We start from the raw sequence: 21,948 nt of genomic DNA, 5'->3' as shown, positions 1-21,948 counted from the left end.
GGCACGGAGGTCTACGACCCCAACTTCATAACTCCGGGCAATCTCTAAAAAAGTCTTAACAGAAAATCTCAGAAAAGAATTTTTGAGCCCGACCCAGGATTCGAACCCGAGACCTCTTGTGCGCCAGTTGCATACACTACCGACTGCGCCACTGAGGCAGTAAAGTTTTAATATACAAAATATAATAACATTTTGATTCGCTCCAATAACGCATTGCCATAAACATGTAATAAAAATTTCAATTGAAAAATTTAGTAATTTTAGTCACCTTTTTGTTACAATGTCGGTATATCGGAGTATATTTTTATTTATTATAAATATGGCGTTAATTTCAGCTGAAATAGACCCGTTGAATACTAAAGGTAGGTAAATAGTTATACATATCTACCCTCGTTTTTGTTCGCGTAAAAATATTTCCCAGAGTAAAGAGTATAAATGCAGAAGTGTGTATTTCTTAATTTCATTAAAAAAAAGACAATTCCCGTACTAAGAATTGCACTTGTGTCGCGGGGACTTTTACGAACATACAAACAACGGACAAAGTACAACCAGACCCGAAACAATTATTTGTGGATCGCACAAATCGGGTGGAAATCGAAACCACGACCTCCTGACGCAATGGTAGCGGCGCGGCGTGGCGACCTAACTGTGCCACGGAGGCAGTCTTCAACTTTCGGATATCGGATATAAAAAAACATATCCATAACCGTAACCGAATACGAAATAAAAGTTATAAAAAGTGGTTTTGTAAGAACCATGCTACCATCTTAACAAACTTTCGCATTTATATTAGTAGTGTTAAATAAATTATTGTATTTTCATCAGATATAACTACGGAAGCGTTTATGTTCTGGCCGAATGCGACGATACCTTTCTACGTTCACCATGATCATTTTGGTAAGTAAAACGAAAAATATAGTATAGAAAACATGTTATTTGTTCTTAAATAATAATCTATACACTAATATTATAAACTGAAGAGTTTGTTTGTTTGTTTGAATGCGCTAATCTCAGGAACTACTGGTCCGATTTTAAAAATTATTTCAGTGTTAGTCCATTTATCGAAAAAGATTTGAGACTATACATATATCATCACGCTACGACCTATAGGAGCAGAGTACCAGTAAAAAAGGTTACGAAAACGAGGAAAATTTTTCATCATCAATCAATCATTCTCTCTTATGTGACGCAAGCGAAGTTGCGCGGGTCAGCTTGTGATTAATACATAGGTTTACCCCCCCCCCCCCCTGTGGTTTACTGAGGAGCTCGTGGCTTAGTAAATAACAGCCGCGCTACGTTTGCCGAGGTTGTTCTGTGAATGGGTGACCATCTTATACATATCGAGTTCCTCCGTGTTTTCGGAAGGCACGTTAAATTGTGAGTCCCGGCTGTCATTTTCAAAGATCTTTGACAGTCGTTTACAGTAGTCAGAAGCTTGAAAGTCTGACAACGTTTCAATGAAACTGGCCGCCGTAGCCAAAATCGGTCAGGACGACTTTATAAGCTACCCCCAACAATTTTCAGTTCCATCTTACTTGAGTTATAAACAGTGAACAATAACTAACACGACTTTCTTTTATAAACACAGCTATTCAATGTTTATTCATCGTATGGTTAGTCGTCAACCTAGTGTCAAAGTTGTTCAAGCCGCCCGAGAGGCACTTGACATGGCTTAACGACTGTTATCTTTATTTAAAACAGCTGGGACCGACTTTTTACGTGCCCTCCGAAGCACGGAGACTCCCAGCTTAGATACCACTATGCGGTCACCCATCTATGTAATGACCGCGCCAAGGGTTGCTTAACCCACAGATCGTTTACCGACCGGTGAGCGCAACTGGCTATTCACTAAACAGCTGATATTTGTAAATTATACATTTCTTATAGACAAGGAACAGTCCGTGGCCATTTTGTCGGCACTCTCAGTGTTTTCCTTCAAGACCTGTCTCAAGTTCCACCCAGTGATGGCGGCTCCGAAGGACAACGAACACGTCATGACCTTCATCAACCCTGAGGGTACGAAGACTTGCAGGATTGAGCCCATAGGACACTCGATATATAAGCCACATGTAAGTATATAGCAGCTTAGTTAACGAAAGCCGCGCGGGTCGATCTCTGGGGTTGTTCTGTGGATGGGTAACCATCTTACACATTCTTTCTTCCGTGTTTCGGAAGACACGTTAAATTGTGTGTCCCGGCTGTCATTTTCGAAGATCTTTGACAGTCGTTAACAGTAGTCAATAGCTTGAAAGTCTGACAACCAGTCTTACCGAGTATCGTGTTATAACCCAGGTAACTGTGTTGTGGAGGTTAGATAGACAGTCGCTCCATGTAAAACACTGGTATTCAGCTGCATCCGGTGATGTATAATATGACACTGAATGTCTATACCGATGTGGCTGACCGGGACTGACTTTTTACGTGCTCTCTGAATCACGGAGACGCCCAGTTCGAATACCACTATGCGGTCACCCATCTAAAGAATGGCTCTAAGATTTGCTTAACCCACAGATCGTTTGAGTGACTATTTCTATGTTTTCCTAGACGGTACGTCTCGGCTACGACTGTCTTCGTCAGCCGCAGCTGAACATGATGATCATGCTCGCTCTGGGCTTCCCGTTCGAACACAACAGACTCAGCAGAGACCTTTACATCAAAGTGTTGATAGAAAACGTGGAAAATGGTAAGTTTTCATAAATTAGGTGAGGGAAAAACTCTTTTCGCATTATAGTATGTATGAACTTGTAATAAAATCTCTTTGGCTTCAACAATCACAGGTACACGGTTCATTAGGTGTCTTTCAGTGAGCTCGTGAGGTACCCAAATATCGAGCTTTCTTTGTGTAGAGAAAAGATTTTATTACAAGTTCATACATACTATAATGCGAAAAGACTTTTTCCTGATCTAATATTTACTAGCTTAATTTCAGTATAATTTGATTCAAAATCTGCTAAAAATAAGAGAATCTATTAGTCACCTTTCAGCTTTCGTAGTTCTTTCCTCTTCTGTTTCAGAAGAATCTTTAGGCGTTACTTCTTTAGTTGTGTGTGTCGTTCTTTCTGCTGTCGATTCTATATCACTGTCTTTTTTGTCCGAATCTTATTTACTCTTCTTTTCTATAGATCTTCTTCTTATCGTATGGCTAGAGGTCAACCTAATGTCAAAGTTGTTCAAGTCGCCCGAAGGCCTTTGACGTGGCTTAACGACTGTTATCTTAATTAACAACAACCGGGACCGACTTTTTACATGCTCTGCGAAGCACGGAGACGATCAGTTCATATACCACTATGCTGTCACCCATCTATAGATTGACCGCGCCAATGGTTGCTTAACACACAGATCGTTTATCGACCGGTGAGCACAACTGGCTATGAGCGGCTCATTAGCATAAAATTTTCTTTGATTATTGATAAATGTTTGTAACAAATTCTTTGAATTATAGAAAAATCGTTAAAGATAAATAAAATTAAGTTGTCTAAACAATTTTGCATGTTATCATATCATAATATGTACATTCACTGATTAAATTATCTTATCAAAATTTCATAATAATATCAGAACAATCTTATCCTCGTGCCAACATTATTTCATATAATTACTTATAATATTATATCTACTGATAATTATATAAAATATTCAAGCATTTAGTGCTGTAATGTAAGTTAAATTCCGCATCCGTATATCTATATAACTTTCTGAAGAAATCTATATATATAAAAATGAAACCCGTTTTCCTTGGTCACGGCATCACGCGTGAATGGCTGGACCGATTTTACTAATTCTTTTTGTGTTGTATTTGTTATTATTAGGAGAAGGTTCTTACGGAAAAAAATATTAAAAAATCTCTCGAAAATATTGAAAAATAGACATTTAATTTTGCATATTTTAGGCGGTACGAAGTTCGCCGGGTCAGCTAGTAAATAATAAAAAAGACAAATCCTGCACTAAGAATTGCTCTTGTGTCGCGGGGACTTCTACAAACATACAAACAGCGCAGTGGTTTAGATCACCACGCCACTACCATTGCGTCAGAAGGTCGTTTGATTCCCACACGGAACAATAGTTTGTGCGATCCGCAAATAATCGTTTCGGGTCTGGTTGTACTTTGAGTCCGTTGTTTGTATGCTTGTAAAAGTCCCCGCGACACAAGAGCTGTTATTAATGTAGGAGTCGTCTTTAAAAAATAAATAAACAGCCATTTTTCAAAGACAGATATATTTAAACATCACTTCAAATTAAATGATATTAAATTCGGACTTAATACTTAAAATACAAACTCCGTATTTCCGCTACAACACTAAACTAAATAAACCTTTCGATAAATTGATAATTAAACATCAGTTGCAATCGGAACGTCTTACCAACATGGCGCAGGACTTCAAACTATACGACAATTTGTTCATCGAAACTAATATCCAATCCATAGATTACGACGCCGTAATTCTTATACTATATCCTGAAGAACTAAAAGTGACTTTACCTAGGCACATAGACAGTTTTATAAACAACATTGTTAAGATAGACAAACACGTGACGAAAACGCCAACCGTATGGAGCTGTGACTATGTCTCCGGTGGAAGAATTATCCTGGCTCCGACAGGAAAGATTACTGGTTATCACGACGCTCGAGTGATTAAAGAAGCGGCCTATAAAGGTATGATCAGAGCCCTTGATGCTGGGTCTAAGAAACCACTACTTATTGTGCAAAATGTCGTCAATTTCCCAGACAGTCAGTTAGTCTGTATCCTGGGCGCGCTAGAAGCGTTATACACGCCAATACAAATGAGAGAACGAGATAACACGAAGAATTTCATCAAAATCGGTTTCCATTCTGAAGAGAAGAGAAGCGAAGGTTTTGAAAAGACTGTTCGCAATGCGATTGCGTTAGAAAAAGCAAGAGTGTTTGCCAGAGATATCGCGGGTGGAGACCCGGAGAGAATGTCGCCTGAAAATATTGTCCAGTTTGTTAAAAACAAGTTTGAAGGGTATAGTAATATTGCTATAAATGTAATTGATGATGAAACAACCATTGCTACGGATTATCCTCTGTTGTCTGCTGTTTCCCGAGCAGCCAGTCGCATTGAAAGACATAAACCAAGAATCGTAGAAATTGAGTACAAGCCTTCGGACCCCGCAAGAGTGACTGAAACAATAATTTTAGTTGGAAAAGGAGTTACTTACGACACCGGCGGTGCTGATTTAAAAATCTCTGGAAAAATGGCTGGTATGTCCCGCGATAAAAGTGGCGCTGCTGCCGTCGCTGGCTTTCTTAAAGCTTGTTCTTTACTCAAACCACCTCATTTAAAAGTTATTGGTATATTATGTCTTTGCCGTAACTCTATCGGCGAAGATTCGTACGTACCGGATGAGTTATTAGTATCAAAAAGTGGGAAAACTGTACGAGTGACAAATACGGATGCTGAAGGTAGATTTGCGATGGCTGATGCACTGTTCAAAGCTGGTGAAGATGCCTTGAAAGAGCTGAACCCTCATATCTATACCATCGCTACTTTAACGGGCCATGCGAGGTTGTCTTATGGCGATTATACAGCCGCTATGGATAACCATAGCGCAAAAGCAACGAACCATGCAAGCAAGATTCAATTTAGCGGTGCACGAATTGGGGAAGGTTTTGAAGTATCCATTGTTAGGCCGGAAGATTTGTCCGTTAATGTTGGCAAATGTAAAGGAGACGACTTACTTCAGGTGGATATGGATGCGAAATGTCGTCATCATCAGCTCGCGGCAGGGTTTCTGATCAAAGTGGGAGGATTGGAAGATAAGAATGTGAAATATACTCATTTGGATATTGCTGGCGCGGCCGGGTCTCCCCCTCATGAACCTACTGCTGTGCCAATTTTGTCTTTATGCCATGTACATAAGGTGCTTTTGTAAACTTATGCCAAGAAAGAGATATTTCAACTACTTTGTAAAGAGTTTTATATAAATTTTGAATTTGTAGCTTCTGCTCGCGATTTCGTTCGCGTGAAAATATTTTCGCAGTATAAAGTTTCCTAAGTGTTAATACAGGTTATAGTTATGTGATTTTTGTGTTTAAAAGTCTCGAGATTTATCTATGTATATTTTGAAATGTATTACAATAGTATTAAGTGGCAATAAAAGTATTAATATTTTCAAAATTATTTTTATTTCCTATTACTTCTTAATACATACTTATAAAGATATTTTAACAACCATATTAACTGTCTCTGTAACGTAGACGTTTTATCATTAAGCTTTGAGTTCGATTCCCTGCTCTAACAAATAAATATTTATAAATAGTAGCCCGGAGTTTGGTAGCGTGCCCGGTATACAGCAATAGGCTCGCTCCCTATTACATGGGACTAACATTGTTAATAACGAAATATGGGTGTATTGCATACATAGCTGCCTATACATTTCGGTATATCAGGGGTGACATTATATTATGTACTAGAGGCCGTGATTTCGTCCGCGTGAAAACCCTTCCCGTGTAAATCCCGTTCACTCGGAAACTCAGGGAATAAAGTAGCCTATGTGTTATTCTAGGTCTTCAGCTATCTATATACCAAATTTCAGTAGTATTAGCGTAACAAACATCCATTCATTCATCCAAACTGCACGTTTGGCGCAGTGGTTTAAGCGGTCACCTCGCCGCAACAACCGGAGCGCCGCGTGTGGTGGGTTCGAATCCCACCCGGGACAAATCTTTGTGTGATGAGCACGAATATTTGTTTTGAGCCTGGATGTTAATGTATCTATATAAGTATGTATTTAGAAGTATATAAGTATGTTTATCAGTTATTTGGTTACCATAGTACAAGCTCTGCTTAGTTTGGAATCAAATGACCGTGTGTGAGTTGTCCAATGATATTTATTTATTTATTATTATTTATATTATTCATACAAGCATACACATACATACATACTCACAAACTTTCGTATTTACAATATTAGTAGGATGTAAATGCATTTAGCATTTCTAGCAAGACTAATCTGTGGGTTAAGAAACCGTTGGCGCGGTCATTCTATAGATGGGTGATCGCATAGTGGTATTTGAACTGAGCGTCTCTGTGCTTTGGAGGGCACGTAAAAAGTCGGTCCCGGTTGTGGTCAATCAAGATAACAGTCGTTAAGCCATGTCAAAGGCCTTTCGGGCGGCTTAAACAACTTTGACACTAGGTTGACCACTAACCATACGATAGATAGATAGAAAGACCCCCAAGATTTATTAAAATATTTAATTGTAAATTGTATAATTATCTGATAAATATAACTTAGTATTATCATGTGTACATTGAACTCCTGATAAATAACGTTTATTTGTGACTGCAATGCACCACATTCAATTGTAATTGCTGTGTACAGTATCATATCTCTGTTATCAATCATTAGACTGTGTGCCGCCCGTGGAATAATTTGTTGATTTATCAATAATATCACGGTTGTTATAGAAAGAAAGTGTAGTCTAACCGAGTAGTATCGTGTTATAACCCAAGTAACTGTGTTGTGTAGGTCCCATAGACGATCGCTCCATGTAAAACACTGGTATTCAGCTGCATCCGATGAGACTGGAAGCCGACTCCAACATAGTTGGAAGAAAGGCTAGACTGATTGATTCAATTCCCCTCCAAACTGGTATCGTATTCGATACATATAGGTCAAATGCTGACACTTAAGATAGTCAATGATACAGAGAGTGAATTTACCGCTAGTTCGGAAGGTAGGGCCAATGAGAAGAGCTGCCAACAAACTCCTGGACACTCTTTATAATCGCTGATTAGTTTTAACAATCTTTCTATTAGGTATAAATCTTTGATGATGTAAGGAGCTGCTACCAACACTACCGAACACACATAAGTCATAATATAAATAAATTAAATCAATATAAAGGTGCTAATAAGTAAGATAACACGTGTATTGGAAGCATGATGGGAGCATCTACCTACATCATGATAGTCAAATACTGACACTTTTGATAGTCAATGATACAGAGAGTAAATTTACCGCCAGTTCGGAAGAAATTGGCCAATGAGAAGAGCTGCCAACAAACTCCTAGCCACTCTTTTATATGAAGGTCAATATTTCTTTGTATATAGGTGCAGTGGAACTATTTACAAAAGACGTAGTTCTTCCGATGGAGCTGCGTCGCCTTCCTTACGATGTCAACAGCGTGTTACACTTCGGAGAGCGAGAGTTCAGCAAGAATGGACATAGGACTATTGTCTTTAAGGTAAGAGGGAGTAAAAAGATCTAGTTATTTATTCATATAGCACTGCTATATTTAATTTTAAAGACAATTCCCGTACAAAATTTTGCCAATTGATGGTATGTACTTCAGATTTTTTTCAGTAACTGTAGGTATAATAATCACTTGCTCCAACGGTAAAGGAACATTATGATGCAACTTAGCATGTCTGAGAGTTGTTCAGAACAGTAATTCATGAAGGTGTGCCGTTCCCAACCCGCACTTGGCCAGCGTGGTGGACTCAAGGCTCCCTCTATCATTATAGGACACCCTTGCCCAGCAGTGGGACATTAATGGGTTACAATTATTTAATTATATTGCAGCGTCAAGACCGCCACCCAAATCCAACAAGCCTAACAGCATTAGACCTAAAAAAGATAGACATAGTCTACGGCCCAGAATGTAGAACACGAGATCGGCTAGAAAAAATCGAACTCTGCCAGTCATATCCTGGCGTGGCTAGGAAGAAACGCGAAGTGGAGGAACTAACCACTTTGCAGAATTTAAGAGTAAATAGAAATATAACTCCACCACCCAGTGTCTTAGAAGCGGAAGTCCCTCAAACGGTCCAAGAAGAAAATATAGCCAAGAGTTTAAAAGAGCTAGGAATAGATTTAGAGGCACAGGAAGTAATCGACCAAGTCTACAAAGTCTCATCAAAAGCTTTGAAAATAGCAAGGGAGAAATTCTGCAAAGATGTCAATCAAAAACCGGAATTGCCGTTAAAAATTGATTTAAATAAAACCGAACCTGGTATACTAAGTATTCTTGCTCTAGTTACTAATCACGCGAAATCATCAGTTGAAAACGCGATCGCTAATTTGACGTTGTTCTGCGAGAATCCCGGTGCAATCGAAACGTACCAACGACAAGGATGCAACTGGCGTTTCGATTCGCGCTGCCAACCTACTTATAGATCGACTAAATCGGGAAAAGTTAAGTACTCGACTAACCATAGACCTTATATAATACAATCGACTAAGCATAGGGGTCAGGCTGCTAGCTATTCATATGATAAATACGCTTGGCGAGCGAGAAATGATAGCGCAGAAGCGACAACGGCTTCTTCTGCTAGAAGGAAAAGACAGGTAACTGAAGCGAAAAAATTGTCTCCTTCTAAAGAAAAGTTAGAGAAGGAAAAACAGGCCGTAATAGAGAAGTTAGAAAAGAAGGAAAGCCCTAAAGAAGAGAAGAGAAGATTCTTCGAAGGACGGCGATACAGGTAAGGTTTTGAATAAATGATTTGAATTTTGTTTTTTGTTGATTATTTTTTGGATTGTCCTAACACTATTAAACATGTACTTACTAAATACACTAAACTTCATAACTCAAGGACATTAACTTAAGTCGCCGACCCGCCGACATATGTTGGCGAATTGATGTAAGTAGGTGGTTTTATTATAAAGACATATTTTCACACATAATTCGTTTGACGGTCGATCGCTGTCATGTGTAGGCGAGTTTTCGACGTCGGCGGCTTAATTACATAGCATTTTACAAGTTTCAAATATTATTCTTTTGAATGCAAAATCCGTCCTCATTGCCGACTCGTTGCCGGCGACTCTATATCATAGTAGTCTACAAGATGCATTCATAGTTTTCATGAAATAAAAAAATCGCTTTGGTATATGGATTCTTTAACACTTATCTAACATTATTTACAATAAAACTTATATACTAAAATTATATTAAATCATGTTTCACCACTTAACACAATCTAATTCGTAGAAGACAATTTGATTACAAACTAATTTTGATTTTTACTGATAAATTTTAGATGGAAGTAGATTATTTAAATTACGTGTTATTTATTCAAACAAATGTGTAGAAATTATACAAGTAAGGTACTTAGTTAAAGTGTACGTGTTATATTCTAAACAAAATTAACTTATCATACATACATACATAATATCTCGCCTTTTCCCATAGGGGTACGCAAAGACCAGAGAACGTCAGTGGATACGATCCCTACAAACTTCCCTTGCCCCATTCACATACAGACAGAGATATATTTTTAACCAATATGCAACATGAACTTAATTATTTTGTCAATAAAAACCCATCAATGGCCCACTGCTGGGCAAGGGTCTCCTCCCGTAATGAAGGAGGGGTTAGGCCTTGAGTCCACCACGCTGACCAAGTGCGGAGTGGGGATTTTGCGTACCTGCTCTAAACAACTCTCAGACATACAAGGTTGCATCACGATGTTTTCCTTCACCGTTATAACAAGTGATAATATAATTATTTTTAAAATACACATAACTTGGAAATTTATGTGTTGCCTCGGGTTCGAACCTGCGACCACTTGCGTAGGACGTGCCAACTTATAGCACTTGGCTATCACTGCTAAAAGACTTAACTGAAAAAGTAAAATTTATATGGGATTAAAAGGCAGCTCCTTGTATCTAATAATATTTAACAAACTTACATTATTAATGTAAATTTCTACCCTAGTATTAATAAAAGTAGTGTCTACTTGTATCAACCAATCATCACAATAATCTGGTGTTCTGGCAGTCTTCTAAGATTCATCAATTCTTCTTAGGTAAGTGTTTAAATAAAGTAATAATACTTCATCTTTTTAAATAAAAATGAATCACTGAAATATGTATATGTACGCGCATAATTCTTTTTTATGTTTGTAACTGACGGAACAAGGTTTGTATGGGATCGATGGGATCAAAATACCCACGGGAATGGAATCAATGGTAAGTATATAAAATTGTACTATATCGTATACACGAGTTTCTACACGCGAATTCGTCCGTGTAAAAAGATTTACCGGAGTCTTCTTCTTCTTATCGTATTATCTTCTTATCGGTTAGTGGTCAACCTAGTGTCAAAATTGTTCAAGCCGCCCGAAGGCCTTTGTCGTGGCTTAACGACTATTATCTTAACTGACAACAACCGAGACCGACTTTTTACGTGCCTACCGACGCACGGAGACGCCCAGTTCAAAGCCCACTTTGGGGTCATCAAGGTTTGCTTAACCCACAGGTCGTTTACCGACCGGTGAGCGCAACCATGGTAAAAAGGTATCATATGTGTTAATCCAATTTAAAAACTATCTGTATATCAAATTTTATTGAAATTTGTTCAGTAGTTTTATCGTTGTTGAATACCAAACATTCTTCTCATTTATAGTATTAGTAAGTTAGTATTGTATGGAAAACTAAAAAAATATACCTTAATAATGCTCTTTTATAAAATTTTCTTCTGCAGTCCAGTAAAACAAGACAAGCCCGGTTTAAAATGGGAGTCGAGCGTGTCAGAAGAAGAGAAGAATACTCCAAAAGATTCAGAAGATACGTCCAAGTCTAAAGAGAAGCAAGCTAAGAAGAAGAAGAATGATCCTTCTTTGACTATACCTAATCTGTTTGAAGGAGGTAACAAGAAAACTTCTGATGTTGAAAAGGTAAGAAGAAAGAAAATATGTTTATATTCAGTGTACAGCACACAAATGTATAACTAGCTAACCCGCGCAACTTCGCTTGCGTCACTGTTGGCCGTAGCGTGATGTTATATAGCCGATAGCCTTCCTCGATAAATGGACTATCTAACACTGAAAGAATTTTTCAAATCGGACCAGTAGTTCCTGAGATTAGCGCGTTCAAACAAACAAACAAACTCTTCAGCTTTATAATATTAGTATAGCTTTGCAATATTAAATATTAATAATATTTAAAAAGTCATAGAAAATAATTAACCAGCGCAAAGCCGAGGCGGGCCTCTACTTGTATGTACGTTATAGTTTCATTAAATCTTTGTTTAACAGGATATTTCAATAGAAAAGAAGATTAAATTAGATTCTGACAAAGAAGACAGTGATTTAGAAACGACTACAGAAAGAACGACACACAGAACTAAAGAAGTAAAGACTAAGGATTCTTCTGAAACAGAAGAAGAAAGAACTACGAAAGCTGAAAGGTGACTAATAGTTTTTTTTATTTTTTTTTGCCGAATTCCGACATTTTTTGAATCAAATTATACTATTTTTCTTCTTCTTATCGTATGGTTAGTGGTCAACCTAGTGTCAAAGTTGTTCAAGCCGCCCGAAAGGCCTTTGACGTGGCTTAACGACTGTTTACTTAGTAGACAACAACCGGGACCGACTATTTACGCACCGTCCGAAATACGGGGACGCCCAGTTCAAATATCACTATTCGGTCACAAATCTATAGAAGGACCAAGGGTTGCTTAACCCACAGATCGTTTACCGACCGGTGAGCGCAACTGGCTATAGGCTATTAAATTATACTGAAATTAAGTGAATCTTTTCGCGGATAGCATTTTTTATGTTGGCCGTAAATATATTATGTATATATTTTTTTACATTATTATTCAATTTTGACATTAGCTCGAATCGACTATATTATTAGGTACGCAGTGGTAAAGGTGGTAGCCTCGCTACTACCAGTGCGTCGGGAGGTCGTGGTTTCGATTCCCAAACGGACTAAATATTTGTGCGATCCACAAATGATTGTTTCGTGCCTGGTTGTACTTTGTGTCCGTTGTTCGTATGTTTGTAAAAGTCTCCGCGACACAAGAGCAAACCTTAATGCGGGAGTTGTCTTTTCTAAAAATAAATAAAAGTATCTGAAATTTGGACTAACATAAAAATTAATTATATTATTAACTTCTCTTAGTATTAGCAGTAAAGAGAAAAGATCAAAGAAGCACAAGGCGCCTAGCGGAGACGTACCGGAGACGGTCCGTCTGACGAAGCTGAACAAGGAGTTCTATCACGAGAGGAGGTGGCCTGAGGGAGTCATGAGATACGTCATCAGCCCGCTTGAGGGGTGTAAGTAGACCACCATGATTGTCAATGCATTGAATAATAAGCTAACTCAATAGTTTGACAACTTGGTAGAGAGCCCTGTATGGTAGAAATTCGCGCCTGGCTTTTTTACTTAAAAGAATATTTTTGGAAAATAAAGTTGTCTGTGCTTGATCCTGGGTCTTTAAATATCTTTATGTTTATTTCAACAAAAACGTTTCAGCAAATACGTACGGTCGACGTCAAAAATAATTTTGTTTACGCAGTCACATTAAAAAAAGCATTTTTATCAACGAACATACTGAAATTACTACAGGGAGCCCATTGTAATACAAATATTCGGTTTGGCATTAATAGGCCTAGTCGGGTTTGTTGTTGTATAAAGTCGGTCCTAGTTGTTGTCGATTAAGAAAACAGTCGTTAAGCCATGTTAAAGGCCTACGGCTTAAACAACTTCGACACTAGGTTGACCACTAACCACTAAGCATATGATAAAGTGTAATAAATTATCTTCTCTCCAGATGACCTGGACGACATGCGCAGTAGACTGGCAGAAGTAGCCCGCATCCTGAAGCAGAAGACGTGCGTGGAGATCAAGGAGATCACGGAGGAGGAGGCACAGAATTATGAAGACTATCTCGTTCTGGACACCAGTCCTGATTATGTCACCGGCAGGGTCGGCGGGAGACAGGTAAGGGAATAAACTGTCCCATTGCTGGGTTAAAAGTGTTCCTACTGCTGGGCTTAGGTCTTTCAAATGAAGAAAGTGTTTGGCGGGCTAGAGTCTCCTAAAGCGAGGGAGGGGTAAAAGTCTTCTGGGCTACGGTCTCTTTATTAAGGGATGGGTTAGGCCCATTGCTGGGCTAAGAGTCTTCTCACTGCTTGGCTAAGGTCTCTTAAATGAAACACGTGTTAGACCCACTGCTGGGCTACGGTCTTTTTAAATAAAGTGGGATTAAGATCCGGTGCTGAGCTAGGGTCTCCTGAAATGACCTCCACAACACAGTTACCTGAGTTATAACACGATACGGTTCGGAAGACTGGTTGTCAGACTTTCAAGCTTCTGACTACTGTTAACGACTGTCAAAGATCTTTGACAATAACAGCCGGGACCCACAATTTAATGTGCCTATCAACTAAAACAGATATATCTATGGGCAGTAGCTTGAAATAAATAATTTTGATTGATTGATTTTTTAAACATCTAAAGTTTTAAAACAGTAATTAAATTAACCCGATAAGCATATAAAAATGCTTTTCCGTACAACTAAATTAAATTATCAACCAGCCTATTTAAAATAATCGCGTTGTTTACAATCATATGGACTTGCGTAAATGTGTGAGCGAGAGGGAGAATCGCGAATGTCTCAAGGCTGTGTGTGCGTGAAGGACGGATATATTCACGGGATCTGACGTCAAGGAGGGAAGAATGAACTGGGTGGTCAGGTAATAAAATTTACTTTTATTGCGGGTGAATGGTTTCGTGTTTAACGACGTTTAAGGGTGGGTTATTTGTGTTGTGAGTTTAAATCCAGTATGTCCAATCTATATAATGAAAAGTATGTATTACAAAAATACGAGGTAGATATTATTTTAACAGTTGTGGCTAATATAACGTCTGAAATTATGCGTTACAAGCCTATATTGAAAAAAGTAAATTAAGTTAAGTTTATTATAAACTATTAATTGTCCTTTTTTTCTTTGCATGTTACCTTAATAGAAATAATTTGTAATTTTAACCCGGTGTTTTAATGAATACAAAAAGATTAAGAATAACTTTACAACGCTAAAACCTTAATTTTAAAGACTCAATATATGATAATACTAGGATGCATATTATGCGCAATGGGTCTTATGCGCTTTGAATATTTAAAAGGTAACGATACGTTATTTATTAACTTGGTCGAAACGTCCGGTAATCAAAAACCTTTAAAATATTTACCTCGCATAAAACCTATAGCGCATTTTAGTATTACGTATACAAGCCGCGATAATTTAAAAACTATTTACTATAACAACAAAGTAAATCCAATTTCTCCCGCTGGCCACCCCGTTTCCCGAACATTCGCCAAACCGCGCGCTCTCATTGGTCGGCGTCATCCAGAACCCTCGAGAACGATTGGCCGAGCCTATATATACAGCCGGAAGCGCGGCAACGCAACTACTTTCAAATCATTAACGAACAGAGTTTTATTTCGTTCAAAAATTTTTTTTTTTCAAAATGGTGGCTGTCGGAATAGATTTGGGTACGACGTATTCTTGTGTCGCTGTGTGGAGAAACGGGACTGTCGAAGTAATAGCAAATGAACAAGGAAACAGAACGACGCCTTCTTACGTCGCGTTCACTGAAACGGAACGTCTTATAGGCGAAGAGGCGCGAAACCAAGCCGCTTTTAACCCACTAAACACGGTTTTTGGCGCCAAACGTCTGATTGGAAGACGATATGACGATATTGGAGTACAAATGGATCTACGACATTGGCCGTTCCAAATTTCGAACGTGAATGGCAAGCCTATGATTCTAGTCACACATAAAAAGGAGACTAAGTCTTTTGCGCCCGAAGAAATAAGTGGTACTGTTCTTTTGAGAATGAAAGAAATTGCTGAGAAATATTTAGGAGTAACAGTTGATAAAGCGGTGATAACTGTTCCTGCGTATTTTAACGATTCGCAGCGACAAGCAACAAGGACTGCTGGAACTATAGCTGGTCTGGAAGTCTTAAGGATTACTAATGAACCTACTGCGGCCGCATTAGCGTACGGTTTGGATAGAAAAGGGGACCAAAATGTCTTAATTTACGATCTCGGTGGAGGCACTTTCGACGTTTCAGTTCTGACTATCAACGGTACTTTTTACGAAGTGAAATCGACCGCTGGGAACACGCGATTAGGTGGTGAGGACTTCGATAACCGTTTAGTTGCTTATTTCGCTGAAGATTTTCGTAAAAAATATCACAAAGATATAACGAGAAATGCCAAAGCACTTCGACGGTTGAAGACGGCTGCTGAACGAGCGAAAAGGTTTCTCACGTCGTATTCGGAAGCGTCAGTAGAAGTGGAAAGCTTGGCCGATGGGATAGACTACCAAGGAAAGATATCTAGGGCATTATTTGAAGAACTATGCTCGGATTTATTTCGAGACACGCTAGACCCGGTACAGAAAGCAATAACCGATGCAAAATTGAAGAAATCAGACATAAATAACATAATACTAGTCGGTGGGAGTACTAGAATACCGAAAATACAAGTATTGTTGAGAGAATTTTTCGATGGAAAGAATTTGACAACCAGTTTAAACCCAGATGAGGCCGTTGCTTGCGGTGCGGCGATACAAGCGGCCATTTTGAATGGACAACAGCATGAAAAAATACAAGATTTATTACTAGTAGATGTTGTCCCTTTATCCTTAGGCGTAGAAACTGCTAGAGGAATGATGTTTAAAGTCATAGAAGAGAATACCCCCATACCTTGCCAAAGAACGAAAGAAATAACTACTTTAAATGATTTCCAAAGGAGTATGACTATTGAAATCTTCGAAGGGGAAAGGAGTTTGACAGAAAATAATAATTTATTAGGAGTTATACAATTGGATGGTATACCACCAGCTCCGAGAGGAGTAGCCAAAATTGATGTAACTTTTGACATTGATGTAAACGGAATTCTTAGTGTTACAGCTAAAGACAAAAGCACGGAAAATATAAAAAGTATAACTATAAAAAATGAATGCAGATTAAACCAGGAAGATATAAGCAAAATGATTGCAGATGCAATGGTGTATAAATTTGAAGATATTGAATCAAAACGGCGGCTCGAAGTTCGTAATCAACTAGAATCTTATATTTACGAAGTGAAACGAACTATTTCTGAGCAAAGAGAAAAACTAACTGAAAAAGAACAAGAATTCATGAAAGAAGAATTGAAAAATGCTTTAGAATGGTTGGAAGTAAATATGGATTGTTTGAGGGAAGAGTTTGAAAGACAGCTGACTGAATTTATGCGGAAATGGGCGAGGGTTTTAAGGAAAATATATGGGCAGCCGTGGAGGCATCGTGCGAAGAGGCAGCGAAGCGAAAATTATGAAGAATTGCAAGAATATGAAACAGCTACGATTGAAGAGATTTTAGAAAATTGATGAAGGAAATCATCACGACTGTTACATTTGATTATGTAAGCAGATGTATATGAAATACATTATTATACAGCAGTGCAGTCTTAATTAATATTGTTGTCTAAGTGCATGACACTTTTAATTACATTAAACAATGTCCGCGGGTCTCGTTTACGATGATCTCAAAAAATACTGAACTTTTCAATAGATACACAGGATTTAAGGTCTTGATAGTATAATATCTATAGATAACTTTCTTGGAGTCAACTTAATCAAGTACAAGCATCACTACAGATTGGCTACCAAAAGTCGACTTGTAGGCGCGAAAAATTGGATGAACATTCTGGAAATATTAGGTCGGTTAAAAAGTCTTTTCGCATTTTATTACAATTTCATACATACAATAATGCGAAAAGACTTTTTCGCCGACCTAATACAACAGCTTAGACTCCAAAGATTGACTTGTACGTATAGTAATGAATGTTTCTAGAACACAGTAAGAGAACGTTCAAGAAATGTATTTTAAGTATTTTTAGTTACTTTTCACAATAATAAAGACTGTATTATGGGATCTATCGTTGACGGCGAGGGAATGGATCATTCTCGAAATGTGATTGAAGATTTTTCTAGAAGAGTAAGTTATTATGTGTAATTTGGTGTGTCTCAATGTGCCTTAGAGAGTTCCTGATTTAGAATAGTGTGAAATATTGTCTACCATTAGATAATATATGTTTTTAAAGGTTTAAAACTCAAGGCAATACACCAAAGACTTTTCCAAGTGATGTGTGTATAAGAAATAATGATCACTTGTTATAACGGTGAAGGAAAACATCGTGATGCAACCTTGCATGCCTAAAAATAGTTTAATACATTTCTGGGGGTCTTCTCCCGGAATGAGGGAGAAGTTAGGCCTTGAGTCCACCACGCTGGCTAAGTGCGGGTTGGGGACTTAGGGAAGGTTCATATCTGACGGAACATACGTCGCGTATTATCGGTCGCGCAACGCCAGAACAGACAAATGTATAGAAAAACACTCGACCGTTCACACTCAACCGATGCTGCGTCGGTGCGAAGCACATACTTATTAAGTTACGCCCGACGCATCTTCCGTCAGATATGAACCTTCTTTTAATCATAATTAAATAAGTGAAATTATTGCTCACTATATAACATATATTTAGGTGCTTTACAAAAATGGCTGTGAATCTCTTGCCAATATTGTTTTCACGTATTAAAAGCCATTTTTTTATGAACACATCATAATTTTATTTTTGTTTGTTTATCATTTAATTGTTTTATTTCTTTGTGATTAACATTGTAATTTTTATTGAAATAAATGAAAAAAGAAACTTTACGTACTGTGTTTTACTTACTAACAATCACCCGAAACAAATTCTTATGTATATAATGTCCTCCTAGCTCATATTCGGCTACTGCAGCCAATTTCATTAAACCAACCAAATGTGCAGGACTTTGTTCAACAGTCCCCGCGACACAAGATCGAATTTTAGGGAGTAGTCTTAAAAAAAGAAAAGAAGAAGAAAGAATGATCTCGGGTTCGAATGGGTCGGGTCAGAAAGTCCTGAATTTTTCTGTTAAGTAATAATTTCTTAGATGTTGTTTGTATGTGTAAAAGTCAATTTTAAAGAGCAATTCATAGTCTTTGTAGTAATTCAACTTTTTGTTGCGACCCACGATTCGAACCCGAGACCTCTGCATGCCAATCGCATACCTTACAGACAGCAGAAAGGAAAAGGCTTAAAGATATAGAGTCAAACATGTTTTATTTCAGAACTTCGGTTGTATAGAGCTGTTTAAAGGCGGTCAGCATAAACAACACGCCGCGATGATGGTGATGGCAATGCTAGGGTTCTACTTCGAAGTGTCCAGGCACGACCGGGACAATTACATCAGAGTACATAACAGACATATAAGACCAGGTATGTATTAAATAAATGTAAATAAATTAACTTTCCAACTGCAATTTTGCCGGCTAGAAATTTCATTTCTTGGGAGTATTCGCCCGTAGCCAGTTGCGCTCACCGGTCGGTAAACGATCTGTGGATTAAGCAAACCTTGGCGCGGTCATTCCTTAGATGGGTGACCGCATAGTGGTATTTGGACAGGACGTCTCCGTGCTTCGAAGGGCACGCAAATAGTCGGTCCCGGTTGAATCAATGTCAATTGTCAATTAAGATAACAGTCGTTAAGCCACGTCAAAGGCCTTCAGGCGGCTTGAACAACTTTGACACTAGGTCGACCACTAACCATACGACAAGAAGAAGAAGTGCTCCTCTATACTTCCTAAGGAATCTGCATACCAAATTTCTAGTTCTACGCTCGGTAGTTTCGGCTGTGCGTTGTCCATCAGTCAGTCAGTCAGTCACTCACTCAGTAACGGAAGAGTTTTACATAATATATATTGATTGATAAATATCATTAGACAACTCACACACGGTCATTTGATTCCAAACTAAGCAGAGCTTGTACTATGGTAACCAAATTACTGATAAATATATTAGATCGGGGAAAAAATCTTTTCGCATTATAGTATGTATGAACTTGTAATAAAATCTCTTTGGCTTCAAGAATCACATATAAGTAGGTACACGGTACATTAGGTTTCTTACAGTGAGCTCGTCAGATACCCAAATATCGAGCTTTTTTGTGTAGAGAAAAGATTTTATTACAAGTTCATACATACTATAATGCGAAAAGACTTTTTCCCCGACTTAATATAACACGGTACCCCTTAGTATTAACACTAGTTGTCAGACTTTCAAGCTTCTAACTATTGTTAACGACTGTCAAAGATCTGCAAAACGACAGCCGGGACCCACAGCCTAACATGCCTTCCGAAACACAGTGGAACTAGATACGTATAAGATGGTCACCCATCCACAGAACAACCCTGGCAAGCGTAGCTTAACCTCTGATCTATCCGCGCGGCTGTTGTTAACTAAGCCACGTATGTAATTATTCGTTTACAGACAAACTCCATCACTTCGAGAAGATAAGAGATGAAGCCACATTTGCTCTGCCATATGATTTTAAAAGCGCTATGCATCCTGCGTGGCAGTTTTGGAGAAAAATAGGCAAGACTGGCATATCTACCGTCGCTACTTATAAAGAACAGGTACTTCCATTATCCTAGCCTTTCTTCTAACTTCTTGCTATATTCGCGCAACTTCGCTTGCGTCACATAAGAGAGAATGGGTCACAATTTTCCCAGTTATTGTAACATTTTAGCCTTTACAGCCTATTTATTGAGGAAGGCTATAGGCTATAGAACATCACGCTACCAATAGGAGCAGAGTAACAGTAATATTTATTTGTACGATCCACAAATAGTTGTTTTGGGTTGTACTTTGTGTACGTTGTTTGTATGTTTGTAAAAGTCCCCGCGACACAAGAGTAATTCTTACTGCGGGAGTTGTCTTTAAAAAAAAAGACACGGAGGAACTCGATATGTGTAACATGGTCACCCATCCACAGAACAACCTCGGCAGGACTTAACCTCAGAGATCGATCCGCGCTGTCGTTAACTAAGAACTGAGACATAAATTGATTACTGTATGATCATAGTTTATTTATTCAAAAAGATTATAAAATATATAGAATATTTAAAAAGAGCAAGCTGTGAGTTTCTTGCCGTTTCTTCTCCGTTTCCGAAACGGTGGTAGATAAAAAATATTTTGACGATTTTAAATACTTGTTAAAGTTTATGAAATAAAGAATATTTGACCTTGACCTTTAAACCTTTCTTCAGGACCCAGACGGTTCAGTAATGCGAGAACTAGGTCAGCATGATGAGTTGCTGTCAAAGTCTGACATCATCAAGATAAACAGTATCTATGGCGTGGACTGTTTCACAGACGACAGCCAACGAGACGACGGCTCTGCGAGTAGCGATTAGTATATAACTAGTAAATAAATATAAGTGTATTGTGTTTTATTAATAAAAATAAGGACTATTGATGAGCAAGAGGATCTGTTCTGAGCCTGGTTTATCTATATAAGAATGTATTTACAAGTATATAAGTATGTTTATCAGTTGTCTGGTGACAGTACAAGCTCTGCTTAGTTTAGAATCAAATGACGGCGTGATTTGTCCAATGATATGATATTAATATATCTTAAACTCGTATTATAACTGAAACTAAATGATGTTATTCTTGATTTCGGCTACGGAAGCCAATTTAATTGAAACCAGACAACTGAACAGGGCTTAGTTTATCACTGTCATAGTCCGGTGTGAAGGTACACACGACCAGTGAGTGATCAGGCGCAGGACCGACAGCTTGAGGCACGGAAATCTTCGGCCTCCACTTCCTAACGCCGGGCAATCTCTGAGATTTTTTTAACAAGAACTCAATAACGAACTCTTTGGCCCCACCCGGTTTACGAATCCGAGACCAAGGCACAAAGGCAGTTAGGCCGCCAGCCCGCTTTCACGGGCTGCTTTTTCAAAACCTACTAGTGTTGCCTCATGAAAAAACATTCTGACAAGCGACAAAGTTGCCAAATAAAACTCGACTACGAAAAAAATACATTTATTAACAAAAAGAACTTATAAACAAACTTATATAGATTCGTCTAGTGAGTCAAATCTTTTATTATTACTAATATCACTCTTACTTATAATATCGTAGACGTTAACACCGTTGAACGAACGCATGCGAAACACGCATTTTTCCGTTGATATTATTACACTGCATGCTGGAAAAAAGACCAAAAATATGAATATTATTGTTCAAATTACGTTTCTAGTATGGGAGTCCCAACATTTAATTTAATCTGTTTTGTTTTTATTTATTTGGACAACGGTAAAGAAAC

The 21,948-nt window shown here is 38.2% G+C and overlaps 3 protein-coding genes across 4 annotated transcripts; all 3 read left to right on the top strand.

Annotated features, from left to right (window-relative positions):
* Positions 1-206: 206 nt before the first annotated feature.
* On the top strand, positions 207-21,055 carry LOC142985559 (uncharacterized). 2 transcript variants are annotated; one of them, XM_076133795.1, is made up of 13 exons: positions 207-362; positions 826-897; positions 1,888-2,069; positions 2,545-2,683; positions 8,079-8,212; positions 8,551-9,449; positions 11,450-11,642; positions 12,003-12,154; positions 12,883-13,028; positions 13,526-13,695; positions 18,905-19,052; positions 20,103-20,248; positions 20,882-21,055. In XM_076133795.1, the coding sequence occupies exons 1-13, from the start codon at positions 281-283 to the stop codon at positions 21,026-21,028; spliced, it is 2,610 nt and encodes an 869-aa protein (XP_075989910.1). In that variant the 5' UTR covers positions 207-280; the 3' UTR covers positions 21,029-21,055. The 2 variants fall into 2 exon arrangements, with proteins under 2 accessions (XP_075989910.1, XP_075989909.1); XM_076133794.1 differs by having other exon boundaries at positions 12,874-13,028.
* Positions 4,326-6,133, top strand: LOC142985565 (putative aminopeptidase W07G4.4). The gene has a single exon (XM_076133802.1). The coding sequence runs from the start codon at positions 4,366-4,368 to the stop codon at positions 5,893-5,895; it is 1,530 nt and encodes a 509-aa protein (XP_075989917.1). The 5' UTR covers positions 4,326-4,365; the 3' UTR covers positions 5,896-6,133.
* LOC142985502 (heat shock protein 70 A1-like) lies at positions 15,226-17,247 on the top strand. Its single transcript, XM_076133712.1, has one exon. It carries the CDS (start codon positions 15,226-15,228, stop codon positions 17,134-17,136), a length of 1,911 nt encoding a protein of 636 aa, XP_075989827.1. The 3' UTR covers positions 17,137-17,247.
* Positions 21,056-21,948: the final 893 nt, after the last annotated feature.

Source organism: Anticarsia gemmatalis, chromosome 30 (assembly GCF_050436995.1).
Source record: "Anticarsia gemmatalis isolate Benzon Research Colony breed Stoneville strain chromosome 30, ilAntGemm2 primary, whole genome shotgun sequence".
Taxonomy (NCBI): Eukaryota; Metazoa; Arthropoda; class Insecta; order Lepidoptera; family Erebidae; genus Anticarsia; species Anticarsia gemmatalis.
This window is presented reverse-complemented; position numbering and strand designations above follow the sequence as displayed.

Bases quoted from the DNA above. Each gene is read 5' to 3' on its own strand.
- LOC142985559 (XM_076133794.1), top strand. From the start codon at position 281: ATGTCGGTATATCGGAGTATATTTTTATTTATTATAAATATGGCGTTA. The intron at 363-825 runs GTAGGTAAATAG...TATTTTCATCAG, and splicing joins AGACCCGTTGAATACTAAAG to ATATAACTACGGAAGCGTTT. The intron at 2,684-8,078 runs GTAAGTTTTCAT...CTTTGTATATAG, and splicing joins GATAGAAAACGTGGAAAATG to GTGCAGTGGAACTATTTACA.
- LOC142985565 (XM_076133802.1), top strand. From the start codon at position 4,366: ATGGCGCAGGACTTCAAACTATACGACAATTTGTTCATCGAAACTAAT.
- LOC142985502 (XM_076133712.1), top strand. From the start codon at position 15,226: ATGGTGGCTGTCGGAATAGATTTGGGTACGACGTATTCTTGTGTCGCT.